This window comes from Heloderma suspectum, chromosome 1, assembly GCF_057233095.1.
Source record: "Heloderma suspectum isolate Gila_16-S chromosome 1, 16-S_ref, whole genome shotgun sequence".
Classification (NCBI taxonomy): Eukaryota; Metazoa; Chordata; class Lepidosauria; order Squamata; family Helodermatidae; genus Heloderma; species Heloderma suspectum.
In genome coordinates this window covers 68,536,160-68,554,337 of record NC_139458.1, presented here as the reverse complement: position 1 = coordinate 68,554,337, position 18,178 = coordinate 68,536,160, and the positions used below count along the sequence as shown (strand labels likewise).

Here is an 18,178-nt window from a genome sequence, read left to right as displayed (position 1 = left end):
ATTTTGGCTGGCTGACAAGGCCAGCCCAAATTTGTGGGCTGCTGTACTTGCCCTAAGTTAAACCTCTGAAAGAAGTTTCAACTGTCATATTTAGTTGTGAAGAAGATCAAGCAAAAACTGTCTTGTTTTTTTGGTGTGCTTGCAGATTCAAGGAGTCCAATGTGATCTGTGTGCTGCCATCAGAATCTGGCAAGACTTTCAATTACATGAAATATAATCAATATCATTTCTGCTGTGTTTTGCTTAGTCATGTCTGCTGCATCGAGAAAAATAATTCCAGTGACGGGAATCTTGTTGGCTTGAAAGCAAAAGAAATTCATCAGCCCTGATGGGAATTAGCTGATCTTTATATCGCTCTAGTGGAGGCCTGGGACAAGGAAAATGACATGTCACATTTTTAAGAATAGTTTAGTACTGATTCGTTTAGTAAAGGGTGGGCAACTTGTGGCCATATGGCCTAACTTCAAAAGCCCTCTGTAAGTTATCAATTCAGACCTCTGGTAAGAGTGATCTGTATCTCCCCAGGCAGCTTGCCAGGCAGGGAGGGAGAGGGAGAGAAAGGGGTGGCAGAGAGAGAAAGAAGGGGGTGGCAAAAAGAGAGAGAAAAGGTTGGCCCCGCCTATTGCTAGCATGCAGTCCCAACAGATTATATCCAAGGGAATGCAGTACTACAAAATTATAGTGCCATAACAGAACAAAATATGTTATAGACATATGTTCAATATATTGAGTTCATCACTCAATAAATTAAATTGGTTGCAACTGGTAAGTTGGTAGCTATCAGTCAGAACCTCCCGAAATGGAATTTGTTATCTGTTGTTATTGTTTATTTAGCACCAAATACAATTTTTTGTCCTAACTATGTACATTTAAACATGGATTACACAGGACAGGAAACTGAGCACACCTTTGGGTTTTCTTAAGAATATGTAACACTCATTCTGCCCTTTCTAGGGAAAGCGGCTTGTCAGTGAAAAACGGGCATCAGAGTGTCTTGTGAGCCCTGGGGAGGCTCCAGACATCAGTGAAGAAGAGATTGCTTTCCGCAGGGGAAGAAGAATGCAGATTGCTATTACGATGGACAACAAAGGCAAGGTGAGTGTTTTCCAAAATACCTCCAGAGAGTTCCAGTTTTCTGCTTGGACTCCATTGTTAATACATGTTGGCAGTGCTGCCTGCTCCTGATACAGAGATGGTGGCTGTTGCCTTAACAGCATCTGGGACAAAACATTATTTGGAAAACTGTCCTTTGATGCAACCATCCATTAACCCGGCTGCCTTTCCCATGTATTGTAGAATGAAACTGAAGTCCTGCTTACTACAGCAGGAAGAGAAGGAAGATGAGTAAATGGACTGCTTTCAAGACATTTTGCCCATTACAGGCAGTGGTTCGTTTAATACAGGAATGGGGATGCTCCACCCCTTGGGCCAAATTCAGCCTACAAAGGGTGGCCTTGTGCCCTCTTTTACAGTCTTCTATTTGAAGGTCCATCCAGTCCAATTCTGGTTTAAAGATAACCATAAAACTGTTCCCAATCCTCAGGCAGCACCTGCACAGCAGACTGAACAGAAAGGCACACAGGTCACCTGGTCACAGTCTTACCTGCTATGATGTACAGTATTTCTATTTAAATTACAGTTATTTCTACATTTGCATCTAGTCATACATGCAGGGTTTTTTTTTCAAATTTGTGTTCTCCTTTGTCTTTTTTGGTGATGCATTTCCTTGGGGGTGGGGTGGGGTTTGGCAATTGATAAGTGCCTAGCTTATCTGAATGACATCGTTCAAGACAGGGGTTTCTGGCTCTGATGGAGTGGAATGCTTCTTTTCTGAGGAAGGCTGCTTCTTCTGGACTGTGTATTATTATTTTGTGCTTTCTGGGCCAAGATTTTCAAGAAGATTTTGGAGCTGAGCTTCAGCAGTCCCAAACTGACAGTGACCAAGTGACATTCTGCGAACGGAGAGGAGGATTAATGCGATAACGCCACAATCTGTGCTTCCTATTGAGTCAGTGGCAGGCTGTAACGCCGCTGCTTGGCCTACTCTCTCAGGCCCACTCTTAGGAGAGGAAAGAAAGCCTGCTGACATGGTGAGTGGGGGCAGGCGAGGGTTTTATGGTCCCAGATGGGCAAGCCTGTTTCTCAGGCAAGATGGATGATGGGCCTGCAGGGAACACATGGACACATTGAAAAAGAGAGTGTAAATCATGCTGGGAGAGGCAGCGAGCCCAAGGCTCTCGCTCATGGCCAGCATTTTCCCAATAACAGTGTGCCATTGTCCTCAAGTCCAGGGCCTGTAATGCCTCCCAGCATGAAGTACATGCACATTTGGGCCTGGAGTTTTAAAAGGGTTTCGACAGTACATTTGGCAGTAAATGCCTTTTTGTGTAAGGCTCTGTGAGAAACAGGGTGGCGCAGACTTTGGCATAAGGCTGATATATGTTAGAGAAACAAAGAGATGGTGAAGACTGAAGTGGGAAGGCAAGAAAGGGGCAGAGCCGGGACCAGGGGCTTTCCTGTTTAGATCCCAAATGGGCTCCTGCTAGGGTGGCCACTTTTACCTAAACAAAAAGGTGGAAATGCATCACACATGCCAAAAAGAAAAAGCAGAGGGGGGGGGAGGACAAAAGAGAACATTGATTTGCATAACCTTGTCATATACTAATTTATATGCATTTAGGTGCAAATGTAGAAATCATAATGTAAATAGAAATATGTCTCCCCCTAGTGGGGAAGACTGTGACCAGATGAACTCTGGGGCTGCCACTCAGTCTGCTGTCTGGGTGCTGAGTGTTGCTGGGCAGCTCCAAGGCCCCTGCTCTCTTCTTATCATGCTTTATCATTAAACCAGGCTTGGACAGGACAGGCCTTCCAATACAGGTTGCCTTCAAATAGAGGACTGTCCTCTGTAAAGTAGGACAACTGGCTATCCCAACTCCCACTGAAAGTCCTATAGGTGCCTTGGGTGCAATTCACATCCTGCAGTGCAATGATCTCACAGGCTGTACAGTTTTTATACTAATGATGCCACAAAATGACCTTTTATCTTTCCATCTATACTGCCCTGTATTTATGAGTTTCCACAAGCTCACAAACACCTCTGCACAGTAGAGGATCATTTCAGCAGTCTGCAGTATGGATCTGATACTGTCCACATTTGTCCACCAGGCTTATGGCAATTTGAACATGCATGACGTACCATGATCTTACTTTGATGTAAATTGCAGTTGGTGAAGTAGGGCTTATTTTTTCTTTTACTGAATATGAGTACTGCATTTTCCACTAAGTACTGGAATCATTTCCTTGTATCATTCATGTAGCAGGAAATGTATTTCCCATTACTTCTGTCCCAGGCCATAGTCTCAATATATAGGGTGACTCTGGAGAAAAGTCTATTTCCTCAGCAACGCAACATTGCCTGAATGCTGGTAAAATGTGATTCTCCACTAGGGATGTTGGAAAAATCCATTTTGGGGGTAGAGCTTGGCAAGTTTTCTCCAGCTTGGCTCCCCGGACTCAGGCTTTGGGGGCCCCCAAGCTGGCCTGACTCGTTGCACGATGAGTTGGGCAAGCTTGCATTTTCCCACTTTTAAAAACTTGAGCAAATCATGATTTGCACAAAATTACGGGGATAAATATTTGTGGAAACCATGATTTGTGCAAAATTGTGGCCATAAATAGTGCAATTTGTGCAAAATTGGAGATGCGAATAGCCATTGACACCTGCAATTTTGTGCAAATTGTGCTATTTACAGCCGTGATTTTGTGCAAATCATGATGTCAGTAAATATTTATACCCGCAATTTTGCGCAAACTGCAGCTCGATTAAAAAAAAAACTCTGCGAGCTCTTGCCGGGCCTCTGCAGGCCCCATGGCAGCTCACCTCATGTGCACAGCAGGGTTGCGCAGCCAGTGGGATTCAGTGGAGCAAAAAACAAACAGGACTTCCCAGCGACAGCAGTCGTATTCTCCACAGTAGAAGAACTAGCTTAAGGATGCCTGGATCCTCAGAACCAATGAATTCACACAGAGCAATTGTGTGAAAAAAATGATTGTCTGGAAGGGCCGCAAGAGTTCTAGGCGTATTGTTTTGCCATGACAGAGGGAGCAAAAGCAGCAGAGCTGAAAGCAGTATTTGCAAAGAAGACTATCTTTGTGGCCGCAGCCCAGGTTCCCCCACAAATGACCACCCAGAAGGCAGCAGGCGATGAGGGTGTCAGGGCAGTGGAAGTAAACTCCATTTTATTCCTGTAGTCATGATGGTGCTATGACTTAAGTTTGTTTAAAATGCAAAACTGCACATGCTCAGAGTATTTATTTTAACCAGGGTCTGCAAACAGTACTGTTGCTGCTGTTCTAAAATATAAGGAATGCAGAAGCAGTTGTAAAGCATGGAATGGCAGTTCGGGCAGGGAGAGAAATGTTTGTGTGTGCTTTGCAGCTGAAATAATACGCACAGCCATCTAAAATGGGCACGGGGGGGATAAGACTGTTGAGTCCAGGGTCTAAAATTACCCAGCTGCGCCACTACAGCACCATCAATGTATGTGGTGCTTAGGGGGTCTCCATCAATCTAAGTTTTGACAGTGGCGGGAGATGGCAAAGAGGCAGACCAGGGTAGCAGAGGATGAATGCAAGGACTGAGGCAGCCTTCCTCAACCTGGCGCCTTCCGGATGTTTTCACTACAACTCCCATCAGCCCCAGCTAGCATGGCCATTGGTCAGGGGTCAGGGGAGTTGTAGTCCAAAACATCTGGAGGGCCCCAGGTTGGGGAGGACCATACAAAGGGTTGGAGCGAAAAGCATAGGGAGGAGAGATGTGAAGGAAGACTGGGGAGTGGCACCGCACATTTTTTGTCTGAGGAGAGTTAGCCTAAATTATTTATTTACTCATGTTCTTCCAACATTTTAATCTCACCTTTCTATAAAAAATATTGAAGGTGGCAAACAAACATGCACAAATTAAAATAATATATCCAAAATGATTAAGCAAACTATTGTACTAAAGCAGCATAAAATCAACCGTGATTCAGATGCCAGCGATCTCAAGCCTAGTGAAGAAACAATGCCTGTTGAAAAAAGACAGGCCTTGGGTGCCCACAGCAAAGCAAGCAGAAGCGGGAGTGGGTACTTTTCCTTAGGCAGGGCCTAGAGATGGGTGAGAATTTTCATTTTGTTCCAGTTGGTTTTTTGATAAGGATTTACTAAAATCTGAAAACTTCTTCATATTCGGAACAGAAAGAACTTGAGATTTATGGAATGCGGGAGAAAGCAAAACGGTTAGATTCGCCCAACTAGGTCTAGGACTTTGAATGCTTAGCTCAGCCTTCCCCAGCTTGGTGCCCTCAGTCTTACCCAAACTAGCGCTGCCTGCGGGATGCTAGGAGTTGTAGTCCAATGACGTGGAGGCATCAGGTTGGCGATGGCTGGTCTAGGGGATGGACAGATTCATATGTATAGAGGCATCTTAGAGATCTCTAAAGCTGATGGGTCTTAATTTCCCATTCAAGACCAGGGCCAGATCTACACCCTGTGTCATATCAATACAATGCTATCGCGGTGACACTATATCCCTCTTGTGCATTTATACCTCGTAGCACACACAAGGACATCAGCTGTGCTATTTTGGATAATATGGAATAAAAAGAAGGAAATAACCATAGAAAAGCAGTATATGGGATGTGTAATGTGCCCCAACAGTTATCAGTGCACTTCAGTACCAATAAAAAATAATAATACTAGTGTAGATCTACCCCTGGTCACCCCAAAATACATTGCCTTACAAAAGGGAACCATATGTCCTTGCTAGGAAAATTCATTCCCATCCCACCCACCAGCTATTGTGAGAATTGCAGCTAATATCAGAGGGAACAGGGGATTCTGAGGTTGGGGTGGTGGTGGCAGATGATGGCCTCATCCCCACTAATTGAAAATGTTGGCACTGCATCTCTGCATGCCCTGGCTCCACTCCACCACTACCATCCAAGTCTAACTTTCTAGCCCTTTACTCCACCACACTGGCTCGCTGATCGCCCGATTGCCGCTGCTGTGCTTAGCACAACTTTGAAATATATTGCTTGCGGCTGCCAGGCTGATACATGTATCCTATGCAAACCAGGGAACCCCAGAAGTTTCCCACTATTTGCATTGGCCATACACTGACCCTCTCAGCTCTCCACTTTAGTGGAGACTGAACAGGATTGCTCTCTTATTTCCCTCTCCCATAGAAGGTGATCAAGCAAATCCCCATGGTCTAAGAAGCAGAAACATTATTATGATCATATCCTGTACTCCTTCCTGCCCAAGACGTTTCCCTGGCACCAATCTCCTCCTTGTCAGCGGAGAATTGAGTAATTCATCTCTTTCTGGGTCTTTTAGTATCATGTTTCCTGGGAGACCTCTCTGCACACTGGCGTGTTTTTTTTTTAATGGCTGCATTTAATAAGCCGCAGTTTTATGCATCAGTGCATTTGAGCTTCAAGTTTCAGTATTTGGTTCCAGTGAAGTATAATGGTTAATGAGTACATTGCAAATCATCTTTAAAATTGGACAATGTATATGGTTTGTGGGCTCCTTAAATGGCTTTTTTTAATTAATGATGTTTATAGAGACGATATATCATGAGTTAATGTTTTCTGTCTAAATAAATTGGTGCCATGTGACGTGAGGGTAAGGATGTGATGCAGCCTTCCCCAACCTGGTGCCCTCCAGATGTCTTAGATTGCAACTCCCATAATTCCCAGCCAGCATGCTGGCTCAGAATGGCCATGCAGGCTCGGAATTATGGGAGTTGTAGTCCAACACATCTGGAGGGCACCCGGTTGGGGAAGGCTGATGTAATCAAATTGGGATCTGAAAAAAAATGGAGCATACAGAGGCAGATCCTTCCAGGCACCCAGCTCAAAGGCTTTCACTTTTGAAAAGTTAAAAAAGAAAAAAAAGGGGGGTGCTTCTGGATGGAGAGTCCCTAGCACTGGCAGTCAGAAGGCATTGTGAGGCTATTCCATCTTTTTCCCCTTGATGGATTTTCTACACTGCAGAAAAAGACGGAAGCAGCTGTAGGAAAACATAGGAGGGCTATGAATAGAAGGTAACATTATCTGGACCCCCTATAAAATTCCACATGACTCAGAGCAGTTGCACAATAAAAGCTTGTCCAAAGGGCTGATGGGGAGAAGGGCAAATAAATAGTTAGATAAACTTTTCTCTCTTCTTTGAGCTGGCAGAAACTCTTGGCCTATGTAATGTTGCTATCTTTTTTTCTGGCACGGCTTTAATAGTGGTGTGACCATCAGAAGCCCAACATTTAAGACTTTCTCCATTACTGCCCCAGCATCTTCGATACTTGGGGGTGGGAAAACATTTGCCTGTTGAATTCTTGTCAGCCATTCAGTTACTTACTGGTAGGCACAGCAGGCCTACTGAAGAAAATGGTGACAACTCTTGAGACAGGAGTCCTATGCATGCTTACTTGGGATAAAGTCCCATTGAACACAGTGGGGCTTACTTCTGAGTAAGCATTGGTTCAGGCTGGACATCTGTTGAAGTTTCAGAAGAGAAAGAGCTTCTGGTGGTCCTCAACCCTTTGACACTGTTACTGTCTCTTTTCTCCTTGCCTCTGTTGCCCCTCTGTCCGTAATATCCATGCATGGTGCTTCTGTTTCCTTCTTTAAAAAAAATAAAGAAAAGGCTGAAGTGAGCTTTAGCCAGAACACCTTTCCCCAAAGATATGTTGGTTGACTGTGCCTCTGCAGGCTCTGCTCAAACAGCAGCTCCCCCTTCCCCATAGATGACACAATAAAGAACAGTGGGCTCTAGAAGAAGCATAGGAAGATACCTCATGGGAGGCAGGAGAGATAACAACTGTCACGTTTTATATTTTATTTTGACAGTCTTGGACTATGCCTTCTGTGTTGATTCTGCATGGTCAGCTCTTTTGGGCACAAATCCTTGTAGAAAAGTGGGATACTGATGATGATGATGACAAATTGGCTGGGTTTTGCGGGTTCCCCTGCAGGGTTTTTTCTAACGTTTTATATTGTACTTCTGTAGGGTTCCCCAAAGCTTGCTGAAAAGCCCTCTCTCCTGTGTGGATGCTGCCGCTTTGGCTACAGAAGGAGCAGCAGCACTCAGAGAACTGAGTTGTTGTTCTTGTTGTCATTGTCCTCATTGCCGTCATCATCGTCATCATCTCCGTTCTCTGAGTGCCGCTGCTCCTTTTGTAGCCAAAGCAGCAGCATCCACACAGAAGAGAGAGCTTTCAGCAGGCTTTGGGGAATCCCAGGCTTCACAGAAGTACAATATAAAACATTAGAAAAAACCCAACAGGGATCCCAAAGGACAGGCCAATGAAGACAAAGCATGCTCAGTGGTCATGGAATGCTGACAGATTGTTGGTAGGAATTAAACTCCCTAAAAACAGGGGTGGAGGTCGGTGGGAGGGGAATAGAATGGCTGGAACCTGGATTGGAAGCACATCTATGCTGCAACAACAGGTCGGCCCAAAATAAGACCTCCCTCATCCATGATTTGATTGTGGATGAGGGGGCTGACCTGGTATGTATTACTGAGACCTGGGTGGGGGAACTGGGAGGGGTCACTCTCTCCCAGCTGTGCCCTCCTGGGTACTCAGTGCAGCACCAACACCGACTTGAGGGTCAGGGAGGGGGGGTTGCCGTGGTCTATAGGAATTCAGTCTCCCTCTCCAGGCTTCCTGCTCATTCGAGTGCAGATCTTGAGTGTCTGTACCTTGTGTTGGGTACCCGGGACAGATTAGGGATTCTGTTGGTGTACCGCCCACCCCGCTGCCCATCGGACTCCCTGCCTGAGCTGACGGAGGTGGTCTCGGACTTGGTGTTGAGGACCCCCAGGATGATGGTCCTGGGGGATCTCAACTTCCATGCCGAGGCTGCTGTATCCGGGGCGGCTCAGGACTTCATGGCCGCCATGACAACCATGGGGCTGTCCCAACATGTCATCAGCCCAACGCATATAAAAGGACACACGCTTGATCTGGTTTTCTCGACTGGGCAGGAGGATGGTGATCTGAAAGTAGAGGAATTAACATCTGTCCCTTTGTCATGGTCAGATCACTTCCTGCTGAGGTTTAGACTTCTGGCGGCCTTTCCCCTCTGCAAGGGTGGGGGACCTATTAAAATGGTCCGCCCCCGGAGATTAATGGATTCCGATGGATTCCAGAGGGCTCTGGGGGATTTTCCTGCTGGTATGGCTGGTGCTCCTGTCGAAGCCCAGGTGGCTCTGTGGAATGCAGAGATGACTCGGGCGGTTGACACGATCGCACCCAAGCGCCCTCTCCCTCTGAGCAGAGCCCGGCCAGCTCCTTGGTATACACCTGAGCTGAGGGCAATGAAGCAAGAGGGGAGACGGCTAGAACGCAGGTGGAGGAAAACTTGTGCTGAGTCTGACCGAACACAGGTAAGAGCCCACTATCGAGCCTACTCTGTGGCGGTGAGGGTGGCAAAGAGGCAGTTCTTTTCCACCAGCATTGCATCTTCTCAGTGTCGTCCGGCGGAGCTTTTCTGAGTGGTTCGCGGCTTGTTACACTCTGGGCCAGGGAGAGAGACAGTGGAACCCTCGGTAGCACGCTGTGATGAGTTTGCGCGGCACTTTGAGGATAAAGTCGCTCAGATTCGTCATGAATTGGACACCACCATTAATGCAGTTCCATTGGTAGAGGCGTTCAGAGCACCGTCTGGTCCAGTTTTATTGGATGAGTTTCAGTTACTGAGGCCTGAGGATGCGGACAAGGTGCTTGGCCAAGTCCGATCGACCACTTGTGTGCTTGACCCTTGCCCTTCATGGCTTATTAAATCAAACAAGGAGGGGTTGTCCGGCTGGGTCCAGGAGGTTGTAAATTCGTCCTTGAGAGAGGGAGTGGTGCCTGCTGCTTTAAAAGAGGCAGTAATTAGACCACTCCTGAAAAAGCCTAGCCTGGACCCAGAGGATGTTAACAATTATAGGCCAGTGGCCAACATCCCCTTCCTGGGCAAGGTGCTTGAGCGGGTGGTTGAAGGACAGCTCCAGGCACTCTTGAATGAAACGGATTATCTAGATCCACTTCAATCGGGCTTCAGGCCTGGTTTTGGAACGGAAACTGCCTTGGTCGCCCTGTGGGATGACCTCTGCTGGGAGAGGGACAGGGGGAGTGCGACCCTGTTGATTCTCCTGGACCTCTCAGCGGCTTTCGATACCATCGACCATGGTATCCTTCTGGATAGGTTGTCTGGGTTGGGAGTTGGAGGCACTGCACTACAGTGGTTCCGCTCCTACTTGGATGGCCGATTCCAGAAGGTGGTGCTGGGGGATTATTGCTCTGTGCCATGGCAATTGTGCCATGGGGTTCCACAGGGCTCTTTTCTATCCCCCATGCTGTTTAACATCTACATGAAACCGCTGGGGGAGGTTATCCGGAGGTGTGGGCTGAGGTGCCATCAATATGCGGATGACACCCAGCTCTACCTCTCTTTCTCATCAAAACCAGGTGAGGCAGTGGCTGTTCTGAACCAGTGCCTGGGCACGGTAATGGACTGGATGAGGGCTAATAAACTGAAACTCAATCCAGACAAGACGGAGGTACTGTTAGTGGGTGGTTCGTCTGCCCGGCTAGGTGATATTCAACCTGTTCTGGAGGGGGTTGCACTCCCCTTAAAGGATCAGGTTCGTAGTTTGGGGGCGCTCTTGGATCCAGAACTGTCACTTGAGGCACAGGTGAACTCAGTGGCACCGAGCACTTTTTATCAGCTTAGGCTGGTATACCAACTACGCCCTTATCTGGACAGAGATAGCCTAGCTACAGTTATCCATGCTCTGATAACTTCTCGTCTGGATTACTGCAATGCGTTATACGTGGGGCTGCCTTTGAAAACGGCCCGGAAACTTCAGCTGGTCCAAAATAGGGCAGCAAGATTGTTAACAGGGACTGGCCTGCGAGCTGATATTACGCCAGTACTTTTCCAGCTGCACTGGCTGCCAGTCCATTTCCGGGCCCGATTCAAAGTGCTGGTGTTAACATTCAAAGCCCTTAACGGCTTGGGGCCAGGTTACCTGAAGGATCGCCTCCTCCCATATGTGCCTGCCCAGACCTTAAGATCATCATCAGCGGCCCTTCTCCGTGAGCCCCTGCCAAAGGAAGTGAGGCGGGTGGCTACTAGGAGGAGGGCTTTTTCTGTTGTGGCACCCCGGCCCTGGAATGAGCTCCCTAGTGAGGTTCGCCTGGCGCCTACATTGTACTCCTTTCGGCACCAGGTGAAGACCTTTTTATTTTCCCAGGCATTTTAGCTTTCTAAATTTTTATCTTTGCTGTTTTAAATCTGTATTTTAAACTCTTGCACTGTTGCTAGGTTTTATTGTGGTTGTATTGTTATATTGTGGTTTTAATGTTCTATATATTTTAAATTGTTTTATTGTGTGTTGTTTGGTTTTAGTTTTTGTGAACCGCCCAGAGAGCTTCGGCTATTGGGTGGTACAGAAATGAAATAAATAAATAAATAAATAAACAAACAAACAAACAAACATTTTGTTGCGGGTCCCAGTCTAGGGTTGCCAAGAGATTAGGAAAAAATGAACTTGCCTGCTTTTGTGCCTTTAGCAGAAGCTTGTGGAACTTTTCACAGCATGGAGATAGGAATTACCACTTGGTGGTTCCTGCACAGCAAACCAGTGCAGTAAAAGTTGGCAACCCTACTATCTCTTTCCACCCATCAACACAGGAACTGGCACAATACCCGAGGGACTCAAAAACCCTCTCTCTGGAAACACATGAATGAGGAGGAGGGAAAGGACTCTGCACATGCTCAAAGGTGCTCTGTTTCTAATTATTATGTCACATATTCTAGGGTCCTGCCAGGAGGTGGTCATCTTGTTCCTCTAACAGCTGCTTCATGTGTAGGAATTAGCAGTCTGGCAATACTTATTTCCTTGCAGTGAAAAGTTTCAGCTGCTGATTTCTACAGATCAAGGCCTTTTTCTGGTCAGTTGGCATATTTTCTGGTCAGAGGACCCTCCTTGGATCCTCAAGTTCTGAACGACTTTCGCCCAGTCTCAAATCTGCCATTTCTGGGCAAGGTGATTGAGCGGGTGGTGGCGATGCAGTTGAAGGCACACTTGGAAGAAACTGATTATCTAGACCCATTTCAGTCGGGCTTCAGGCTTGGGCATGGGACAGAAACGGCCTTGGTCGCCTTGGTGGATGATATGAGGAGGGCTCTGGATAGGGGTGAATGCTTCTTCCTTGTTCTCCTCGATCTCTCAGCGGCTTTTGATACCGTTGACCACGGTATCCTCCTGGACTGCCTGGAGGGGTTGGGCACTGGAGACACTGTATTGCGGTGGTTCCGGTCCTTCCTCTCCGGCAGGTACCAGAGGGTAGCACTGGGAGAGGAGGTTTCGGACCTGTGGCCACTCACTTGTGGGGTGCCGTAGGGTTCCACCCTCTCCCCGATGCTATTTAACATCTATGTGAAGCCGCTGGGGGCTATCATCAGGAGGTTTGGGGTGCGGTGTCATCAATATGCGGATGACACACAGCTCTACCTCTCATTCAAATCTTCACCAAGGTTGGCCGTAGAATCCCTGTCCAAATGTCTGGAGACGGTGAGTGGCTGGATGGGGAGGAATAAGCTGAAGCTGAACCCTGACAAGACCAAGGTACTTTTGGTGGGAGACAAGAGGAGGCTGGGGGATGTTGACCTGGTGTTGAATGGGGTACGGCTACCCTTGAAAGACCAGGTCCGCAGCCTGGGGGTCATTTTGGACTCCCAGCTGTCCATGGAGGCTCAGGTGTCAGCTGTGAGCCGGACAGCGCTGTAGCAACTCCATCTGATACGGCGGCTGCGCCCCTTCCTTCCTGACCATCTGCTTCCATCGGTAGTACATGCCCTGGTCTCCTCTCATTTAGACTACTGTAATGTGCTCTACGTGGGATTACCCTTGAAGACGGTACGGAAGCTGCAGCTGGTACAGAACGCGGTGGCTCGCCTGATTAAAGGCAGCCGCCGGCGAGATCACATCACTCCAGTGCTGAAGGAGTTGCACTGGTTACCAGTTGTTTTCTGGGCCAAATTCAAGGTGTTGGTTTTGACCTTTAAAACCCTATATGGTTCCAGCCCAGCCTATCTTAAGGAGCGCCTCCAGCAACACCAGACAGGCCGCTTAACAAGATCAGCCTCGGATGGCCTTCTCTCTGTCCCATCAGCCAGGACAGCTAGACTGGTGGGGACGAGGGAGAGGGCCTTTTCTGTGGTGGCCTCCACTCTGTGGAACTCCCTCCCTAGGGAACTCCGCCATGCCCCCTCTTTAATGAGCTTCCGTCGTGCATTAAAAACGTGGTTGTTCAGGCAGGCATTTGGGGTGGGTTAGGGTATTTTAGAAAATGTTTTTACTGTAGAATTTTATTGTTTTAAACTGTTTTATTGTATGCTGTACATTGCCCAGAGTGGTTGGGTGACCAGCCAGATGGGCGATTAATAAATTTAATAATAATAATAAATTAAAAAAAAAATTTCTCTAAACTCATGATACCCTGAGGGGCTCCTCCAAAGCATTAGAATCCCAAGACCCTACTAATCATAATTTGCCCCTGGATGGGTTGCTGACTGAACAAAATGAAGCCAGCCAGACCCCCCACCCCCGGCTTAACGGAAGCCAGACCTGTAGAAATCAGATGCTTTTCACAGCATGGAGCCCCTTTATTATGATCAGCTGCTCGTTACAAGCATAAACATTGGCACTCTTAGGTCCTGGAGTGATGAGGAACAATTTCCCCTCAAAATCAGAGCATTACATCACTCAAAGAACTTACATTTTTGTTTATTTTATATTGGAAATATATATTTGCCCCTTGAAGTTCAGGTAGGGTAGTCGTGTGTCCCACCTTGCTGCAGGCAGTTTCAAGGACTGTTCAGTCCAAGTCTGATTTAAAGATAAAGAACCATCAGAAGGGAGAACCTAGAGCCTTGATATTAGCACCAGTACAACAGATGGAGCAGGCACACAGGACACTGCCTTTCCCACTATGTGGTGAGAAGACCTTTACTTCTATTTAAACTATAGCATATATTTCTAAATGTGCATGAAGTAGCACATGCAGATGTTATGCAAATCAGCACCCCCCTTCTGTCCTCCTTTTTGGTGATGCGCATCCTCTTTTTTTGGATGGTGATGGTGACTACATGTCCACCCTAACTTCAGGGGTGTTTTATATGCCTTTTCTGTGAAAATAGACAAGTTCTGCAATAAACTAGACATAGTTGTTCAACCATCTTTGGTGAAATTTGCACTTTGGAGAGATAGGCAGAAAAAAGGAACATTAGATTTAACCCTTTACTGTGATGGTTCCACTAAAAAAAGGCAGTAAGCAATTAACAGGAATAAAGGTTGTTCATTCAAGCTGAGACTTGCCTTCTCAGCATCCTCGGTTTTTCTAAAGGCTCCAGGGAATTGGCTTCTTTGTATTTTAGCCTTCTCTTCATGTGTAAAGCTAGGGAGAGCTACTGACTTCATACCACATGGAGATTTCAGAAACTGCTGCTTTCTGTTGTAAAATTAGCAAAAGAATACTTTTCTTTAGATAGTGTTGAATCAGCCTAATATATTAATTCATGAAAGGCGCAATCCTATGCATGCATAGGATTGTGCCCTAAGTCTAGGGCAGGGAGGGTGGTGAATTTATTTCCTGCATGGCATGAGCATTAATGTTTATCCACTTAGCAGCCCAGCCATTCATCTGTTCAGTTAATATAGATCTGGAATGAAATAATCCCAGACAGCTCTGTGCTCTGTTTTGGAGAAAATTATACGATTCCAAGGTCTTTGCCAGCAGCCTATTATGCAGAAACTGAGGGAGGAGCTAGATGTGATTGCTTGCCTGGTGCATGACTCCAATCTTGCACTGGCTGCGATAACACGAATGTGGGTGTAGGCCCTTTCAGGGAAGATTGAACAGGTTGGATGCATCACTCCTCCTGCATCTGCCAGTTCTACCTGCCCTACTACTGGCAAAACCTCAATAGGATATTGAAAAAATAGAGGCATTGGGATATCCTGACAGACAGGAAGTAGGAACCAACCAAAACAAATAATCGTTGACAGGTTAAAAAAAAGGAGGGGATAGAATGACAAAATCTATGGCACAGCTGGGGAACCACCAGCCTGAGAGCTGAATGCGGCCCTTGGGGGTTCTCCATTTGAGCTGCAAGCTTCTTTTGCTGTTACCTCTGACCACTGATCAGAGATGTTAGGATATTTAAAGGCAATGAACCTTTGCATACCATGCAAATAATTGAACTGCTACAAACATTTTGATCTATGCATTTTGCAAGCAGGAGAGCTGTGGCATTGTTGCCACAATGTGTGTCTAATCCAGCTTCCAGGTGTTTTGGACTACAATTCCCAGCATTCCTGATAATTGGCTATGCTGGCTGGGGCTGATGGGAGTTGACATCTGAAACAGCTGGAGGGTACCAAGTTGGGGAAGGCTGGTCTAACCACAGCCAGCCTGAAGCAATTTTGTGATGTCAAGGCATGTACTAAAAGGAAGGTAGGATGGAGCTGGGGGTGGATGAAGATTTGGAGATCTCTTGAGGCTGCTTTTGTTTTTCTGTCTTTATTCTGTCATTCCTAATGGGGCTGCTTTCCACCCTGCATGGCCGTTAAATACTGGCTTCTTAACAAGGTCATACAGTTATTGCCACCACTGTCTTGTATGGTTTCAGAACTGAGACCAACGAGACTAATAAATAATGAGAGCTTTTTGGCAGCAAAAGTCCTAGAAGTTGATGGTATTGTGCATAAATCAGTACACAGCTGGATCGGCTAGATAGGGACCAAAACAGCCTTGTGTGCTGTATGCAGGGGCCTTGCTAGGCACTTACAAAATGCAGTGTCCAACCTTTCTATTTCCATTGGCACCAATTTAAAGTTTTTTTCTAAGTTTAATTGCCATGTGGAGGGCGGATTTGGGGGGTGGGCACAAAACCCTCCCCAGCTATGAACTCCCTAGAAACCCCTCACCCCCAGTTTGGCAGTGAAGCTTAGGAGAAAACCTCCCATTGACACCAGTGGGAAGTTTTTAAAAAGCTTAATGCCAACCAGAGGGATGCGGGGGGGGGGGGTGACCCTTCCCTCCCCAGCTGCAATCTGCCTTGAAAACTGCCCCCTTGCATGGCAATTAAAGGCAATCCTTTGCATGGTTAGACAGAAAAAAGTCCTACAACTCCCAGCATGTCTGGTTGGGGAATGCTGGCAGTTGTAGGACTTTTTTCTGTCTAAGTATGCATAGGTTTGCACCTTAAGCTGAGAAAAAGGCTTTCTTGGCACCAATGGACAGTTAGGGCTCTGGGGAATAGAGCTGGGCCCCTGGAAAAGAGATTCTGTGCCTAGTAATTCCTCTGGCTGTACGCGAAACATGCCTAGCTTCTTTTTAAGAAAAAAAAGAAAGGATAGTAGGATTCATGTTCATGCCAGTCTTTCACCCATTCTGTTCAGTGGAAATAAAGATAGCTGATTTTGCATTTAAACTGGATGTCCCAGACATCACATATTATTCATGGTTTTGATAACCTGCCCTTGGTTCCCTTAACTAGGGATGTACGAAAGTGACTTACCTTTCCGCGGATTATGTTGATGCTGGGGGGGAGGCGTTCCGTCCCTCCCCCCGGAATCCTGGCTGGGGGGGAGGCGCTCTGTTCCTCCCCCCCCCCCGGAATCCTGGCCGGCTGGCTCCGCTCCGCAGGGATTCTGCGGAGCCGCCGGCCGGCTCCGCCAGCAGCCGGACATCCGGCCGCTGGCTAGCAGGGACACAAATGGCGGCGGCCATAGCCACCGCTGTTTGCATCCCTGCAGTCAACCGTGATAGACTACATAAATGTTTACGTAGCCTATCATGGCTGATTTAAACAAAAAACGCGCGTATGCAAATGGCGGCAGCCATGGCCGCCGCCATTTGCGTTCCTTATTTTGGCAAAGTCTTAGTCTACGTAAACATTTACGCTATTTGCGTTCCCCTTATTTTCTACGCTATTTGCGTTCCCCTTATTTTCGCCGTCTTAGTCTACATAAATGTTTACGTAGACTAAGACGTGCCAAAATAAGGAACGCAAATGGCGGCAGCCGTGGCCGCCGCCATTTGCATACGCGCGTTTTTTTTGTTTTTTGTTTTAAGTCAGCCGTGATAGGCTACGTAAAGATTTATGTAGCCTATCACGGTGTTTTTTTAAAATCTAGCCGTGATAGGCTACATAAATCTTTACGTAGCCTATCACGTTTTTTGTTTTTTGTTTTGTTTTTAACTGGAAATGGTGGTGGTGGCAGCTGGTTGGAAGACCGGCCGCCGCCGCCGCTGCCGAACCGCCGCTGGAGCCACCGCTGGAGCTGCCGCTGCCAGGAAGATCCGCCCAGGGTAAGTCCCATCCCAGGGGGTGGCGGGGGGGTGGCGGGCTGTTCCGCCACCGATTTCGGGGGGCCGAATGCGCTGGCATTCGGCCTCCCCAAGATCCGTGGCGGAACTTTCGTACATCCCTACCCTTAACCCAATGCAGGTAACTGCTCTTGAACATGTTTAAGACATTATAAACACTGCAAATGTATAAACGTTCTGTAGCTGATCAAGCAGTCTGTTAGTGGGAGTTCATATGGGCATATTCACCATGATTCTTATGTAAAATATTAATTACCAATGCTGCAATTCTATGCATAGTTATGAGTAAACGCAACTGAACTCAGTAGGATATAATTCCAAGCATGTATATGATTGGGCCAGGACGGCACAACTGGGAAAGACTAACTCCTCCCAGTTTCCCCACCCAGATCTTTGTAGTACCCATCAGGTATTAACTCATGGATGAGGGAGATTTTATTTTGGACTGACCTGGCATTCAGCAACAGCACCACTAGACCCAAAGGCAAGCTGGTAAGGTAGCCATGAACCATCTGGCTGGAGGAAAAACTAGAAGAGGGAATAGGTTATGGTGTCTAGCCCCTCTTCTCCTCAACTGGCCCATTAATCCCCCAAAGGCATACCTCTCCCTCCCCATGACCACACTAATAGGGCACCCCCATTCCCAGCTTATCCAGTGACGTTCCCAAGCACATCTTAAAAACTCCAATATAAAATAGTGAGCCCCTAGTCTGGCAGATCTCCAAATTTGTGCAAATTATGGCT

The 18,178-nt window shown here is 46.9% G+C and overlaps 1 protein-coding gene across 2 annotated transcripts in view; it reads left to right on the top strand.

Moving 5' to 3' along the window:
• CCDC9B (coiled-coil domain containing 9B) overlaps positions 1 to 18,178 on the top strand; it is a 102,182-nt gene that overhangs the window by 27,647 nt on the left and 56,357 nt on the right. For both annotated transcript variants that reach the window (XM_084845234.1, XM_084845240.1), the window contains exon 5: positions 955 to 1,095. In XM_084845234.1, coding sequence (XP_084701360.1) covers positions 955 to 1,095 — 141 coding nt within the window. The remainder of the gene's footprint in view (positions 1 to 954; positions 1,096 to 18,178) is intronic.